The sequence below is a fragment of the Kogia breviceps genome, chromosome 7 (genome assembly GCF_026419965.1).
Source record: "Kogia breviceps isolate mKogBre1 chromosome 7, mKogBre1 haplotype 1, whole genome shotgun sequence".
NCBI lineage: Eukaryota > Metazoa > Chordata > Mammalia > Artiodactyla > Physeteridae > Kogia > Kogia breviceps.
Window position 1 is genome coordinate 109822571 of NC_081316.1, and position 16853 is coordinate 109839423.

The 16853-nt window shown below is 45.3% G+C and overlaps 1 protein-coding gene across 2 annotated transcripts in view; it reads left to right on the forward strand.

Annotated features, from left to right (window-relative positions):
* SORL1 (sortilin related receptor 1) overlaps window positions 1-16853 on the forward strand; it is a 260002-nt gene that overhangs the window by 225344 nt on the left and 17805 nt on the right. For both annotated transcript variants that reach the window (XM_067039159.1, XM_059069777.2), the window contains exons 33-41: window positions 3504-3635; window positions 5225-5351; window positions 5506-5675; window positions 9044-9156; window positions 9397-9501; window positions 10173-10245; window positions 12922-13004; window positions 14366-14462; window positions 16591-16775. In XM_067039159.1, the coding sequence (XP_066895260.1) occupies window positions 3504-3635; window positions 5225-5351; window positions 5506-5675; window positions 9044-9156; window positions 9397-9501; window positions 10173-10245; window positions 12922-13004; window positions 14366-14462; window positions 16591-16775 (1085 nt within the window). The remainder of the gene's footprint in view (window positions 1-3503; window positions 3636-5224; window positions 5352-5505; window positions 5676-9043; window positions 9157-9396; window positions 9502-10172; window positions 10246-12921; window positions 13005-14365; window positions 14463-16590; window positions 16776-16853) is intronic.

Genomic DNA, 16853 nt, shown 5'->3' on the forward strand with positions numbered 1-16853 from the left:
TTGTAGCTCTTATCACTATCTAAAGTAACATATTTGTTTGTCTACTCATTTGCTGTTTCTCTCAATAGAAGGTAAACTCTCTGAGGGTAGGTCCTTTGTCTGTTTGACACATCACCATATCTTTAACATCTTGAATAGCGGCTGATTCATGGTACGACCTCCATAAATGTTCACTGGATGGATGGATGGATGAATTCCATCTTGGGCTTCTGAGACTGTTCACTAGTAGTTCTCAAACCTTTTCTAGATGCTCTAATGCAGTTTTATATGTAACCAAGCCCCCCATCCAAGCTCCCCCAGGCAAACCAATTTTTGCTCAGCAAATGATAGAACTGTATGATACAAGGATTCTCCAGGGGATAGGGGATTATAATTTGTAAAAAGCCTCACAAGTGGTTTCAATATTTTCCTTCTCCCATTGAGAGTTACTATATTAGAGCATTCTTTTAGAAAACTGAATTCTGTACCTCCATCCTAGAGACATCCAGAGAAGTCTTAATCCTTCTTTCACAAGGAAACTCATCAGTTGAGGACAGCTGTTATAGTATTCTGCCCCCACCTCCCACTTCCAAACCCTGTATCTTTTCATCTCTAGTAAAAGCTCCCAGGATCCTTTACCTGTTCCTCTTGACCATCCTGGTTGCTCTTGTGAGAACATTATCCAGTTTCTCTACCTACATCTCAAAGTGTGGTTTTCAGAAGTGGATGCAGTGCTTCAGATAGAAAACAGGATCTGTTCTAGAACAGAAGTCCTCAGTGCTGGCCAATTCTGATGAATCACTGTGGAGCTTGTAAACAGGTCCTAGGAATCTATATGTTTTAGACGTTCCCCAGAAGACTATTAAGAACCACTGTTGTAGATTCTCTACTGTAGGATAACCACCATGATTTAGTGGTCTGTTTGGGTTTCTTCTAGTATGGATAGAGTCATTGTATGGAACATTGTGTGTATATTTCCATGGGGTGGGGAGCGCAAGCTAGGAGTAGCCTGATTCTGAGTCCCATTGGAGAAATTACAGTTTGAACTCAGGAAACCAAGGTTGAATCCCAATGTAAGATCTGGGCAAATTACAATGTTTCAAGTGTGTATTAGTTTCCTATGGCCACTGTAATAAATTAGCACAAACTTAATGCCCTAAAATAACACACATTTATTATCTTACAGTTCTGTAGGTCAGAAATCTGATAGACGTCTCACTGGCTGACACCAAGATGAAGGCATGGCTGGGTCCTCTGAAGGCTCCAGGGCAGAATCCGTTTCCTTGCTTTTCTCAGCTTCTAGAGGCCTCCTTCCTCCATTTTCAAAGCCAGCAACATTCCCTCTCTCTGATCCTTCTTTGGTCTTCACATCTTCCTCTTTGACCACAGCTGGGAAAGGGTCTCTGCTTTTTTTTTTTTTTTTTTTTTTAATTAATTAATTTATTTTTGGCTGTGTTGGGTCTTCGTTTCTGTGCGAAGGCTTTCTCTAGTTGCAGCAAGCGGGGGCCGCTCTTCATCGCTGTTGTGCGGGCCTGTCACTGTCGCGGCCTCTCTTGTTGCGGGGCACAGGCTCCAGATGCGCAGGCTCAGTAGTTGTGGCACATGTGCTTGGTTGCTCCGCGGCATGTGGGATCTTCCCAGACCAGGGCTCGAACCCGTGTCCCCTGCATCGGCAGGCAGACTCTAAACCACTGCGCCACCAGGGAAGCCCCGGGGTCTCTGCTTTTAAGGGCCTGTGTGATTGGATGGACCCGCCCGGGTAACCCAGGCTTAAGTCCTATGTCAAGGTCTTTAGCTCAATCACATCTGCAGAGTCCCTTTCGCCTTATAAGGTGACTTTAACATGTTCCAGGGATTTGAACATGGACATTTTTGATGTGGAGGAGCAAGAGTAATTTTAGAACCTCTTTACTGGTGGGGTTGGGTTCTGATATAACTCTCCCTGTCCAGGGTTGAGCAGGCAGGTGTGAGTCTCTATAATGAAGGCCCAAGCTACCTGAACCAGGACCCGGTGCAGACCTACCTGGGGTGGCAGATGCGGTTTCTGTAGCCATTCTCATCTTTCTTCTTTTTAGGATCATTTGCAGTTACATTGTCATTGCTTCCTTTTTAGAGCCTCTCATGCAGTTTAAATCTACTTTCCAAACTGGAGAGAACATCAGATTATGGTTTCTAGCCAACTTGAGTAACTCTTAACTCATCAGTGCTCTTTGTTTGCGTTATTTCATTGTCTGCGGAAATACTTTGAAAAGCTAAACAATTAAAGAGACTACATACAATAGACATGCCTCTTACTATTGTGATTCATCTCATTATTATTAGTCTCACTCAAACCAGAAATCAGAGGGTCATTCTGGATTGCAGACTAACCATAGGAGCGGATGGTTAGGAATAAGTACCGTAGAGGCAGAGCTGCACCTTGTGGATGCCTGCTCTCCGTCAGGCGAATTCCAGCTTCTTGATCTCACTGGGTCCTTGTAGACCCAGCAGGGATGGAGTTGTCACCTCAGTTTTCTACCGGGGAACTGAACTTGGGCACTGCAGGCAGGCCTCGGAGGTTTTGCGGGTTCCGTTCCAGACCACTGCAATAAAGCGAGTCACACGAATTTTTTAGTTTCCTGGTGCATGTGAAAGTTATGTTTACACTATATTGCAGTCTGTGAAGCGTGCAATAGCATATGTTTAAAAAATAATGTACATGCCTTAATTTTAAAATAGCTTATTGCTAAAAAAATGCTAACCATCACCTGCGCCTTCAGTGAGTTGTAATCTTTTTGCCACACTTCGGTAACATCAAAGATCCCTCATCGAGTGGCAGGGACATATATACACTATCAAATGTAAAATAGATAGCTAGTGGGAAGCTGCCGCATAGCACAGGGAGATCACCTCTGTGCTTTGTGACCACCTAGAGGGGTCGGATGGGGAGGGTGGGAGAGAGGGTGATGCAAGAGGGAAGAGATATGGGAACATAGGTATATGTATAACTGATTCACTTTGTTGTAAAGGAAAAACTAACACACTATTGTAAAACAATTATACTCCAATAAAGATGTTAAAAAAAAAAAAAGATCCCTCATCACAGAACAACATAATAAATACAATAATAGTGAAAGAGTTTGGAGTAGTGTGAGAATTACCAAAGTGTGACACAGAGACATGAAGTGAGCAAATGCAGTTAGAAAAATGGCGCTTGCTCTGCCACAGACCCTCAATGTGTTAAAAAACGCAATTATCTGCAAAGTATAATAAAGCTGAGCACAATAAAACGAGGTGTGCCTGAATTAAACAGTTAGCTCAGGCTCCTACAGAGCAGGATGTAAACCCTGGTTTGTTTGACGCCAAAGCTCTGGCGCTTCCTGAAGGCATATGCCCCGGGTCAATGTCAAATGACGAGGGATTATCAAGCCAGCGTGGGGTCCCCGCCCCCCCCATCCCGAGGGTCTTTTGAAGCAGAAGCTGATGAGTTCCCTTTTCCTAAACATGGGAGACCTTGGGTGACCGTGGCCCCTCGTGTGTTGCAGCCACGCGCAGCACCCTGACCTGCACAGGCCAGGAGTTCCGGTGCGAGGACGGCGAGGCCTGCATCGTGCTCTCCGAGCGCTGCGACGGCTTCCTGGACTGCTCGGACGAGAGCGACGAGCACGCCTGCAGCGGTGAGTGTGGCCCCCCCGGACCCCGGGCTCACCCTCGGCCCTGCTGGGTAGGCCCTGAGGTTGAACCCTCTTGAGCTCTTCCTCAGTCTGAAAATGCAGAGATTCTTGCTCACTGGTGGAGCTGCAGGTGAGGTGAGGCCCAGTCCCGCCTCTGATGCAGCCTCCAGCTCACCTCGCGCCTCTCAGGGAAATGTTGGTCTTAGATTGGGTGTTTTTGGGTTTTTTTTTTGTTCTGTTTTTTTTTTTTTTTTTGCTTTAGTCCTTGTATTGGTACTTGGATCCTTTTATTTATTTATTTTTAAAATATTCTTTTCCATTATGCTTTATCACAAGATATTGAATATAATTCCCTGTGCTATACAGTAGGATCTTGTTGTTTATTCATCCTATATATAATAGTTATGTCTTAATTTTTTTTTTTTTTTGCGGTACGGGGGCCTCTCAGTGTTGTGGCCTCTCCCTTCGCGGAGCACAGGCTCCGGACGCGCAGGCTCAGCGGCCACGGCTCACGGGCCCAGCCGCTCCGCGGCACGTGGGATCTTCCCGGACCGGGGCACGAACCCATGTCCCCTGCATCGGCAGGCGGACTCTCAACCACTGCACCACCAGGGAAGCCCAATAGTTATGTCTTGGAATGGGGTTTTTTTGAGTTTACATAATGATAATTTTAATCAAAAGATACTAATGAAAAATTAGGTAGTGTCTTAGAATTATGATTTGCTTAATTACAGTAGTGCATTCTATTATGCAAAGAAAACAATTTAACTTGATCTTTCTTAGGAGTTTTTTAAAATTTTTATTTTATATTGGAGTATATTAGATTGGCTTTGGAAGGGCATCCCTCGTGTTGAGGCATTGTTGCTCCCGCAGAGTGTCAGGCTTTGTGGTGGGGTGAATTCCACCCTTCTGTCTGGAATGCATTTAGCAATCATTTGGGGGCTGCTATGACAGTGCCACAGACTGAGTGGCTCAGAAGCAACAGAGACTCATGTCTCACAGTTGTGGAGGCTAGAAAGTCCGAGATTGAAGCACCAGTAGATTCGGTGGTCTGTTGAGGGCCCACTTCCTGGTCTATAGACAGCCTGTCCTTTCTGTGTCCTCCCACGAGGGAAGGTGTGAGGGAGCTCTCTCGGGCCTCTTTTACAAGGACACTAATCTCATTTTCAAGGACTCCATCCTTATGACCTAATCATCTCCCAAGAGCTCCACCCCCTAATACCATCACACGGGGGATGAGGTTTCAGCATATGGATTTTGGGGGACACAGACATTTCGGTCTGTAGCAGTAATGGATCCTGCCATGACATTGTCTTTGGATTTGTAGCATTCTCTGTTGAGAATCAGGCTTAAATCAGTGCAGACAAGGAGGTGAAATGCAAGGAGAAATGCCATGCTTGGAAATTTAGGAGACCTTGGGAAAGGTTATATAGGAAGGTCTGAACTCTTTTTTTTCTGGGGTGTCTTAAGATAATCGTGCTGGCCTGACCATATCACGGTAGGTCTGCCTGAAACCAAGGAACCTCTTGGGTCCTTTGAAATCCAAGATTTATGAGATATCAATTTCTCTTTTTTCCCCTTACTCTCTCTAGAGGAATTAAATGTATACAAAATACAGAATCTTCAGTGGACAGCTGACTTCTCTGGGGATGTAACTTTGACCTGGATGCGGCCCAAGAAAATGCCCTCTGCTTCTTGTGTGTATAACGTCTACTACAGGTGGGTCACGTCTTTGCCGTGGGAGAAAACGAATGACGTTTCTCTTGCCACTGGATGTTCCATAAACTCTGTGTATGCACAGAGCAGCTCAGACATCTCAGACATCTCACCCCACGCTGCTCTGATGTGATGCTATGTTTGTCCTCTTGGCCAGGGTGGTTGGAGAGAGCATATGGAAGACTCTGGAAACCCACAGCAATAAAACAAACACAATATTGAAAGTCTTGAAGCCGGACACCACGTATCAGGTCAAAGTCCAGGTCCAATGTCTGAGCAAGGTGCACAGCACCAATGACTTCGTGACCCTGAGGACTCCAGAAGGATGTAAGCGCTACAGTTTATTTTTATGGCAGGGACAGGACCTTATGTGGGATTTTCAGAGAGTTTCCCCAGGATGCTCAGGAGCGTGGGAATAAAAGTACCTGTGCTTCCTATGTGGCTAAGTTTTATGGTCCTGGCTGAGTTGTTCTTATTATGTCACTTTTTATTTTTTTTCAATACAATTCTTTTTATTGAAGTATAGTTGAGTTACGTTGTTTTAGGTGTACAGCAGGGTGATTCAGTTATACACATATATGTATCCTTTTTCAGATTCTTTTCCATTATAGGTTATTACAAGATATTGAATATAGTTTCCTGTGCTGTGCAGTAGGTCCTTGTTGTTTATTTATTTTATATATTGTAGTGTGTATCTGTTAATCCCAAATTCCTGTTTTATCCCTCTCCCCCTTTCCTCTTTGGTAATCATACGTTTGTTTTCGATGCCTTAACATGATTTTTTTTAATTGAAGTATAATCGACCTACAACACCGTGTTAGTTGCAGGTGTATGACATAGTGATTTGATATTTCTATAATTACAAAATGATCACCACACATAATGTTTTTCTGCCCACCATTGCCCTCTTTCTACCTCTACCTTCCGTCTCTAGGTATTTCCCAGTATTTGGTACTTAGGAGATCATCATTGTTAATGTATGAGACTTGTCAGAAGTATTGTGGGTTCATTTTAAGGAAATTTACCAAAACCCTTGGGTCATAGAGAGTTTCCTAGTTCTTCCCCCTTCACAGTAGTTGACATTGGGTGACTGTGCTTATTCCCGTGATCTTTGCTCCCCAGGTTTTGTGAACTTTTCATTTGCAGTTGCCATCAGAACCATGTTTACATTTGGAGATGTTAATATGAACTCATGTTTATCTTAATGTGCGTGTAGATGGTTACACATAACATATTTATAGATATCTGTACGTGCACAGGTTAGTACACACGCATATTTTTCTGCTTCGTCAACTGAGAAGGCCCAGAAAAACTTTAATAGCCTTGAGCATACCTATCATTCAGATTTAGGTTTCTAATGCCTTCTTCAATAAAAGGACACAGGGCTCCTTCAAGAAATGGCCAAATCCAGGCCTGGGGCAGGAGATCTACAAGATAAGCCTGGAGCATCTGGTAGTGCCAGAGTGTAAGGAAGTGCTTACTAAGTGAAGTAAGTCAGAAAGAGAAAGACAAATATCACATGATATCACTTACATAAGGAATCTAGAAAAGTGATACAAACAAACTTATTTACGAAACAGAAATAGACTCACAGACATAGAAAACAAACATATAGTTACCAAAGGGAAATTAGGGGGAGGGATAAATTAGGAGGTTGGGATTAACAGATACACACTACTAGATATAAAATAGATAAACAACAAGAACCTACTGTATGGCACAGGGAACTGTGCTCCATATACAGTGGAAAAGAATCTGAGAAAGAATATATATATATATATATATAAACTGAATCACTTTGCGGTGCACCTGAAACTAAAACAACATTGTAAATTAACTATACTTCAATTCAAGAAAAGGAAAAAGGAATTAAGGAAGTGCTAAACAAAACAAAACAAAAAAGAATCTATGAGTTATGACTTTGTTAGAATAACATTTGTTCAGTAGAGCGGAGAGAGTGCCAGAGAGTCAGCAAAAGCCCACCAGGGAAAGTGAAATAGAGAAGTTTATTACTCCCAGGTTCTGAAGGCGGTATATGCATACCTCAAGGGGCCACGCAGGAGGTCAAGGCAGGGTGCAGCAGGACCTGGGGCACATGCCTCTTTTAGGGTTTGTGGGTGGAGCGCTGTGGAGTTCCTGGGCTAGGGCCGGTTTGGCCAGTTCACACCAAGAAAGGGGGGTTTTTTTTCTTGGGAGTCTTACCTAAGGGGCACAAGGGGGAGGGTCCTGGGAGGTGGGGAGAGTTGATCACAAGGGCCCTTGGGGAAGTCATGTTAGGGATTTGCCTTTGCTTGTGACTCTTTGGCCTGTGGTCCAGGGCTTGCTTGGGGGCTAATGTAAATTTAAGGTCCCCTTAGCCCATTTGTCTAAATAAAATGGAAGCTGAGGCAGCAATACCGTGGGCTAGCTTAGCTAAACTCTTAAGTGGAACCATTTTTGAAATATCCCATTCGTTGATCTTTCCACAGATGGTAGCTGGGTCCCTACTACTGCTCAGGAATTAGGTTAGACACTGAAGAATCATATGAATAAGACACAGTTCCTGCCCTCCAAGGGCTTGCAGGCCATGGCCTTTTGATGAACGTTCACTGTATTCACTTGCTGAGGCTGCCATCACGAAGTACCCCAGATTGGGTGGCTTAAACACAGGCATTTATGTTCTTCCAGTTCTGGAGGCTGGGAGTCCAAGGTCAAGGGTTGGTTTCATTCTGAGGCCTCCTTGACTTGCAGACGGCCGTCTTCACGTGGTCTGCCTTCTGTGTGTGTCTGTGTCCTAATTTCCTCTTCTTATAGGGACACCAGTCATATTGGGTAAGGGTCAATGACCTCATTTTAACGTAATGACTTTTTTAAAGACCTTATTTCCAAATACCCATTCTGAGGTACTGGGGGTTAAGACTTCAACACCTGAATTTGGGTTTAATATTCATCTTCAGCGGATTATCAACATGAATAACTACTGTGCAGTCAAAATGAAGTTTGACTGGAAAGCACTGTAACTGGCTTCTTTGTGGTTTCTAATTGGGCTCTGAAGGCAGTCCCAAAAGGGGAGATCCCGAAAGGTCTTAGAAATGCCAGCACTGAAGTTATTAAGGAACCTACTTTGAAAGGGGGTCCCTTCATTTGAATTTAGAAGTTCTGTGCTATTAGAAAGTAAGTCTTGGGACTTCCCTGGCGATCCAGTGGTTAAGACCCCGGGCTGCCACCTCAGGGCTAATGGGTTTGCTCTCTGGTCGGGGAACTAAGATCCTGCACGCTGTGCGGCGTGACCAAAAACAAAGAGAGAAGGTAAGTTTTATTTCTGTGTAGCCACACCAGTGGTTCTCTGGTTGTACAAGAGTTCAGGACAGCAGACGCCATCCTGGACAATTAAGATCTCAGCATCAAAGCCCAGGGCCCGTGGTGACTTAGTCCGCCCAGGTGATTCTGTCCTGCAGCCCTTGTGAGCCCCCGGCCTGCGTCAGACCCGCGGAGCCGTGGTCTGATACGTGCAGTCATTAGATGCGTGATGAATGCAAGCAGGCCTTGCATTCTGGAAGAGAGGAAAGGTGTTCTGTCAGCTAACAGCACTTTCTTAGTGGATAGGCGCCACTGCCAGCTCTGGATTCTCTCTCGTCCGAGTTTTAAGCTCAGGGAAATTCCTCCAGTTGATGAGTATGCAGGTGGATTTTAACCCTGAGTTGCCTCTTTTCCAGTGCCAGACGCCCCTCAGAACCTCCAGCTGTCACTCCACAGGGAAGTGGAAGGAGTGATCGTGGCCCGCTGGGCCCCTCCCGCCCACAGCCACGGCCTCATTCGGGAGTACATCGTAAGTCCCCCTGGCAGCGGGCTTTGCGCGGGTGAGTGCAGGAGATGGCCGGGGCTGGTATAGCAGGAGCATGTTCTGTGTGACAAGGACGTGGTTTGCTGTCGCCTTGTAAATAATCATCCATCCTCTGGAACGTTTTGCATCTCCCCTTCCCCTCTCTCCGCCTGCCTCCTTGCAAGATGTCGGGATGCCCAGACCTTTGGTTACCTGTCCATGGTATTTTTTTTCTCCTCACTACAGGTAGAGTACAGCAGGAGTGGTTCCAAGATGTGGGCCTCCCAGAGAGCTCTTAGCAACTTGACAGAAATAAGGAACCTCCTGGTCAACGCTCAGTACACTGTCAGAGTGAGTGTCGGCACGCGTCTTAGCTGTCCGGGTGGTCTTGGAACGTGGGGAGATGGTTGGCCTTTCGTGAGAACTCCGTGCCTACCTTTATGAGATACTTACTCGTGGTGTGCGCTCAATTCCCAACCTGTTGCTCTGGAAGCTTGTCATTTCTTTCAGTCTCGTAAACCAAGGCCACAGAGAACTTGAAATCAGACTTTGCTCAGATAACCAACAACTAACTGATGGTAATGCAGCTTTACCTGCTTTTAACTCAGATACTCTGCTAGTGTTCCAGCTCCAATTACTTCTGCACCCACCTCTTTTCTGCTTATTTTTAGCCGCAGGGAGATGCAGAGCTATGATAAGTAGCATTTATAAAATGATATTGTGGGGTTCTTGTGAAGTATATTATCAACGTCTTCAGTAGAAAAGAGATTTTGTGCAAAACATGTTTTGAGGCCATTAAGTGTATACACAGACTCCCTCATAATTTCAGTGCTATCACAATTCCCTTTACCCAGGTTCCCTCCCGTTGTCTCTTTCCCTGTCTTATTTCAGTTGCTGAATCCCTCTGTGTATAATTTCTTACACCCTTACAGCCAAAGCCTCACCACTTTCGCTCACTTGGGATTCTTACTGTGTGGTATGTTGCCTTTTATTTCATACTAATTCGCACTCTGATTTGAAAGGTGGCTGCAGTGACCAGTCGGGGAGTAGGAAACTGGAGCGATTCTAAATCCATTACCACCATAAAAGGAAAAGGTAAATGATTCCAGCATCTGCACATTTAGAGAAGATAGAATAAACCCTTTGGAAATAACTTTCAGTGTGGCTGGAAAATGAAGAAGCAGAGATCAGAAAACTTCACACAGCCTCCCTCTCCCCGACACACGCACTTTTGTGGGCGTCTCCATACTGCTTTACACACGAAGTCTTTGGGGGCAACTGTTGAAGGTATTCCTCCTTCTAGAACTGAGCGTTTGTTACAATAAAAACATAGGGAGGGATTTCCAGAGGCCTCCATGCCCTTGTTCTCAGGCACAGTATCCAAGATAGCAGGAGTCCTTCCTTCCCAGCCAAGATACAGATGATCTTGTCCATGTTTATTTGTGGTGTTTTTAAGAGAGTGCCGCGCTGACACTTGTTACTGCCCCAGGGGCACCGACCGACGATGCTTAGGTGGTAGTTTCTAGCGCTCGAGCCGATCGGAGTCATAGCTTACGACTTGCCGTAGACCTGCTCTGCATACACCAGCTCATCTCGTTGAACCCTCAGAACAACTATAAGAACAGATAAGGGGCTGGAAAGGTTATGTCTCTTGCACGCAGTCAGTCAAGTGACAGAGCTGGGATCGGAACCTGATCTCCTGAGTCCAGAACCTGTGCCCTGAACCACTGTACCACCTGATTGCCGGGCGGGGCGCTTTGCCTTGCACACGTGCCTCGAGGGTGGTGTCGGGTAGGAGCTGATGAAATAGTGGATGAGTGAGTGAATTGAAGCAAGTGAAACGACCAGCTCATCTTCCCGATTGTAGCTTTGGCGCTTGGGGCTTTCGTCTTTGGATTGGTGGGTGTTAAAGCCAGAAGTGTCGCCTGGAACGTGCTTGGGGGATTATACTTTAATCTGAGCCTGTGAGAAATAGGCTCTGGGTCATGGAGAGTCCCTGTCTGGTCGCCTGTAAAATGTGTCGTTGAGATCAGGACAGGGGCAGCTAAACTTAGTGAAGCCAGCCAGTCTGGAGCAGGGAGTGTGTGGGTATTGGAAAAAGTGTACCGAGTTCACACTCCCCGAGAGTTTTGACTGTGGTATTATTTTCCTTTACAAAGTCAGTCAGAACAGACTGACCATGCATACTGAAAAGGAGTGACATTGGAAGGTCATCAGAAAAACAGGTAGTACCTTGAATTCCTCGTTCTAAGTGACACCTGCATTTGAAAATCTCAGTGGGGGGTTGCTTCTCTTAAACTTCCTTAATATGATTTTGAGGATGAACCCCAACTCCTCATATGTGTGTTGGCTAGGAACTCTGTGCCAAGTCAAAAAGTGTGAGCTGTGATCTATCTGTGACCTCGTGTCCTAATAAGGTAAGAAGACGGTACAAAACGGTGGTGGCGTCACCCAGAATCACCACCTTCGTTAGTGAATGCAGTGGATTAATTATAACAGCAGTGAGAAAAGCCACCATTTTTTGAGCACTGCTTGTGTAGTAAGTACCGTGCGGGTTGTTTTACATGAACTGGTCTCTCTTAATCCTTATCAACCCTATGAGTATTCTTATGCTCATTTTGTAGCGGAGGGAACTGTGATCTGGAGAGAATTGTGATCTGTCCCCAGCCACCACGATTATAATCCAGGTCAGCTTTAGAGCAGCACCTGAACTATTTTGCTCTGAGCTGGCTGCCTGCAACTCCTAATGTCCTTTCTTCTTCTGGTTACTGTGTTTTCCTCAAGCCCACTTTCATGCATCATCTGGAGAGACTCCTCCAGATTTTGATACGTCTCTCTGCCACAAAGTCTTAGGCACTCCTTTGAGTCTCTCTCTTGCCTTGCCAGTGTAAGAGGCGTATGTGCTGAGGGTCTAATACACGAGCGGCCGTTTAAATCTTATCTTCTGATGGTGCTGATCGCGTCCAGCCCTCTTAGGTTATGCGTGGCAGCACACCGTCAGGTTTCTGGTGGGTAGACCTTCACAGTAACTGGCACGGTGCTCCCCACTTGAGCTAAGAGGGGTCTTTTCTCTCTGCTGCCCTCTCCTTGTCCCCTCAGCTCCCAGCTTGAGCTCTGATCTTTTTGAGAATGCCAGCGGCTCATCAGCTCGTGAACGGGAGAGAAAGGGAACTGCAGTTGAGTGCCAGGCACTTGACATGCATTGTTGTAGTGAATTTTCCCACCTCTGAGAAGTCCAGAGGCTTAACGAGGACAGGTAACTCGCCCCAGGTCACACGGTGCTGTGTCTCAGCAGGAATGTGAACTCCAGTTCGTGAGACTCCAGGGCCCAGATTCTTTCCGTTTTGCCGCACGCACGTTTACAAGTCAGGACGTAAGAATTTAGCTTGCCGTCAACCTTCAGAAAGGACTTGAGCCCTCTGGGAATTCGTTGGTGCCGATACAGGTGGCTCTCAGTGTGATCCCTGTACCTTCCAGAACCAGGCTGGAGCTGGGTTAATGAGGGACATTTACATAATGGAACTTTTCTGCTCGACCTAATTGCCAGCATAGCTGACCGAGCCAAGATAGTTATGTGTTCACCAGGTAACTGTGGACCTAACCTCAGCTTCAGGCCAACACTGGTAAAAGGGAAGAGTAGAAACAGCCAAAGAAATGCCCTTTCTTCCCCAGCTGAAAGATTGCTTTGTCTCTTGGTTGAAAACTGTTAAGTCCTGCCTTCTTCCCTTTTCATCACCTGGTTTCTCTTTTGAATCCCTTTTTTGTTCTCAGTGGTCCCACCCCCAGACATCCACATTGACAGCTACGGTGAAAATTCTCTGAGCTTTACCCTGTCCGTGGACACTGACATCAAGGTAACGTGGAAATTTCAAACCAGCGGTTGGGTAGGGCTTTACTTTGCATGGGAGCCAATACGGCAGAGGACAGGAAGATTAAGAAAAATGAAAGACTTGATCCAGCAGAGCTAAAATACCACACCTAGGTTGGCTCCTCCCCCCACGAAGAACAACTTGAGTCTTCACATTGTAATTATTCTGCCTCAGCCTGGTGCCTTTTTTTTTTTTTTTTCTTTTAACCATATAATTAAATGGTTCACAGCTACAGTGCAAATAAAGAGTTGGTGTTAACAGAATATGTATGCCCTGTAATTTTCAGCTTTATTGAATTTCCTGGTGCTGAGCGCTAATGCAGAGGTTCCCAAGAGTGAGTCTTAGGAGAGAGTCAAATACCTCGGAAGCATATCCACTCAGATCCACCTAATATTCTCCCCTTCTAGCACCTTCCTCCCCTCCGCTTGGTCCATCTGGTTGACCACGTTCACCATAATTATCTGTGTCCCTTTGGTTTCTCAAGTTTCCACACACCTTTCATGGGGTTCCTTCTTGTCTGTCTCTCCTCACATCCCTCCCTGTCTGTGAAGCTGTGGTGGGAGCAACAGCCTGTACCATTGACTGAACTACAGTTTGGTGTCATGCCCTTGGCTTCAGAGACAGCTGGTGCCAGAAATGACCTAGTGTAGACCTCGGCTCTGTAGTCTTTGCTCTTGAAAACGTTTTAATTTGGTGCAGTGGCCAATATTTTTAAAGACCTTTACATCAAATCCTTCTGTGAGCTCAGAACTTGGAAAAGGTGGTCTTTCCTGACCCATGGATATGTTTGCTCCTATTAGACAAAAGAGATCTAAGCAAGCCCCCTTTGTATTGACCTTTTGGCCTTGACTGCAAGGACCACCTAAGCTAAGATTGATCCTTAGTTACCGTAATCTAATTACCTTGTCAATTTTTATCCTTTCTGCCCTTTTTTTTTGTTTTTTTGGCTGTGCCACGCAGCTTATTGGATCTTAGTTCCCTGACCAGGGATCGAACCCGGGCCCTCGGCAGTGAGAGCTCAGAGTCCTTACCACTGCACTGCCAGGGAATTCCCTTCTTTCTGCCTTTTTAAATTGGTTCTTGTCCTTTTATTAGTTATTAAAATTTTTCTGTCATTGAATCTATATGTTGTATTATAAGTGGTCTCACATTTGTTTTTAGAAGTAGAAGGGAGTATAAGTATTCAATGATAGCACAAATGGAACTGGTTTAAGAATCCAGAGGACTAGCCCGTCCATTGTAAGAAGGGAGATAGCCGAGGGACAACAGAAAATATATTCCTTTAGTGTCTGGTGAGCTCTGTGAGTGTGCACTGTTCGTGTAACATGGCTTGTGCTCCTTGGCAGGTGAATGGCTATGTGGTGAACCTCTTCTGGTCGTTCGACACCCACAGACAGGAGAAGAGAACGTTGAACTTCCGAGGAAGCATACTGTCACACAAAGGTAGCACCCTGGAGCCGGTCGGTGTGTAAGGAGGAAGGCTAGACCGATGCTTTCCTGGTAGTAGAGCTTGTGTGGGGCGCTGGGTCAGGTGGGGGGGGGGGTCTTCTCTGCAGCCGTTCTGAGTGGGCAGGTGTCGTCCATTGAGAATGCTGTCAGTGACTCCTGAGTCCAGGTGAGGGATCCATTGGGTGGTTCCCCAAATCCCTTCTAACCTGTTGTGTCTTCATGGAAGTTGGAGGCTTAAAAAGGAGGAAACACTGGAAAGAAGCCAGGTTAACCTTCTACAGATGCTTTTTGCCTCCCAAAAGAGAGAGTTCCTGGGTTTAGTTACCTGTCTCTCTTTTTACTGCCCTGGTTTGCTCCTTCTTTGCTGATACAGGGTAGCACAGGGCCTGCTGCATAATTGACGTTCAGTAAATATTTGTTGAACGAATGGTCCAACAGACTGAGCGAAGGAAGGAAGAGGGTCCAGTTCCTCTTGTATCTGTACAGATAGTGAGTCTCAATTAAAATCCTCATATCTGAAAATGGACTAAAGGAAGGATTTTAATTTATTTCTAAGACAAAACCTTCATTGGCCAAGGCTGCTTGTGAATGTTGAAACGTACACGGGAGCTTCTACTCTTCCCTTCTAGTCGGTTTGCGAAGTACTTTCAATCCTAGCAGGCGTTCTGTTATATACAGTATATTTTTTTGGTGGGAGGGAACCTAAGGCTGCCTAAGGAGGTTGTGCAGGAGTATAGCTAACATTGAGCGCTTGCTGTATACAGGCATTTACCCAGGCACTCTGTGTGTGCTGTTTTACATAACACCTCCAGAATAGTGTGGTGGGATCTACTCATTTTATGGACGAGAAAACAAGGTTCAGGGACTGAGTGATTCCTTCAGAAGGTGGCAGAGCCAAGATGGGAAGCCACACCTCTCCAATTCCAAAGGCTGTAGTCTCATGGCCTCAACATTACACCAATAGAAATTGGCAGAGTCGGGGCCAAAAGTCTTACCAGCCTTTGCCTGAAACACACGAAGGGCTTTTGCTCCAATGCCAGGCGTCACGCCGAGCACTTGACAGGCATTTTCTTTTTCTGTTCCCTGCAACAGCCAGCTGGTGTAAGTGCTGTCACTTTCCTCCATCTTACCAACAAGGAAATGAACGCAGAGAGTTTGAATACTTCATTCTTGCTTGTACAAGTACAAAGGGTATAGAGTTGGGCCTTGAACCCGAGTCCTTCTGATTCCAAAGGCTGTCCTCTTAGCACATCCTCCTTTTTGTTCACTGCTCTTTTAGTTTTTAATAACATTTCCCCTAATTAGAAAGGGGGCACATGTTTATTACAGAAAATGTAGAAAACAAAAAAGGTACAATCAAATTTTTAATTTCCTATCATTTCCCTTCCCAGGGAAACCACTTGTACATTTTGGGTAGTTCCGAAGTTAATACTTTTCCTCCTCATTGATTTCTTTATATCTTCTTAAATAAAATTTGAATACTACTATAATTTTATATATAATTTATATATTTATATATATGTATATATATAATATATATATATTATATATATATTTATATATAATATATATATATAATTTTATATCCTGCCTTTTTCACTGAATGTAAATAACAGAATTTTCTAGTTTCATTATATATTCTTGGAAACAACCTTCAGTGTCCGCGCGATAGTTCATGGAATGCGTGTGAAGCTCATGGGTGCATGTAATTTAACCGTTGCCTTGTTGCCGGGCGGTCAGATGATTATACTTTTTTCTACCATAACTAACACTGTGACAGACATCCTATTTGCACAGATTTTTGGATCCCTCTCATTGAACTGCACTGAAGGTTAGGAAGGATTTCAAGACTCTCACAAGGCCAAAATGGCTCTCCAGGAGGGTCGTACCAATTTATATCCCCAGATGGGCAGCTTTAAAAGGAATTTTCCCATGCCCGTGCAGTGTGCTGCTTGCAGTAGTCATTAATAAATCACGCCGAGTGAATTTGTAAAGTCATAAAAATTCTACAGCATGTGGGGCTCACTTAAATGGAGAGATTACATTAGAAGAAATCGAGTGTGCATGTAAAGATATGTATTCCTGACTGCCGCCCCCCAGCCCTTTGTCCCTGTTTCCCCAGTTGGCAACCTGACAGCTCACACAACTTATGAGATTTCTGCCTGGGCCAAGACTGACTTGGGGGACAGTCCTCTGGCATTCGAGCATGTCACGACCAGAGGAGTCCGCCCACCCGCCCCGAGCCTCAAAGCCAAGGCCATCAATCAGACGGCGGTGGAATGTACCTGGACCGGCCCCAGGAATGTGGTAAGTCAGCCAGGATGACCCTTGCAGTGCAGGGATGGACTGTCCCCTGGCACTAGGCCACCAGACACCCCCAGGGCT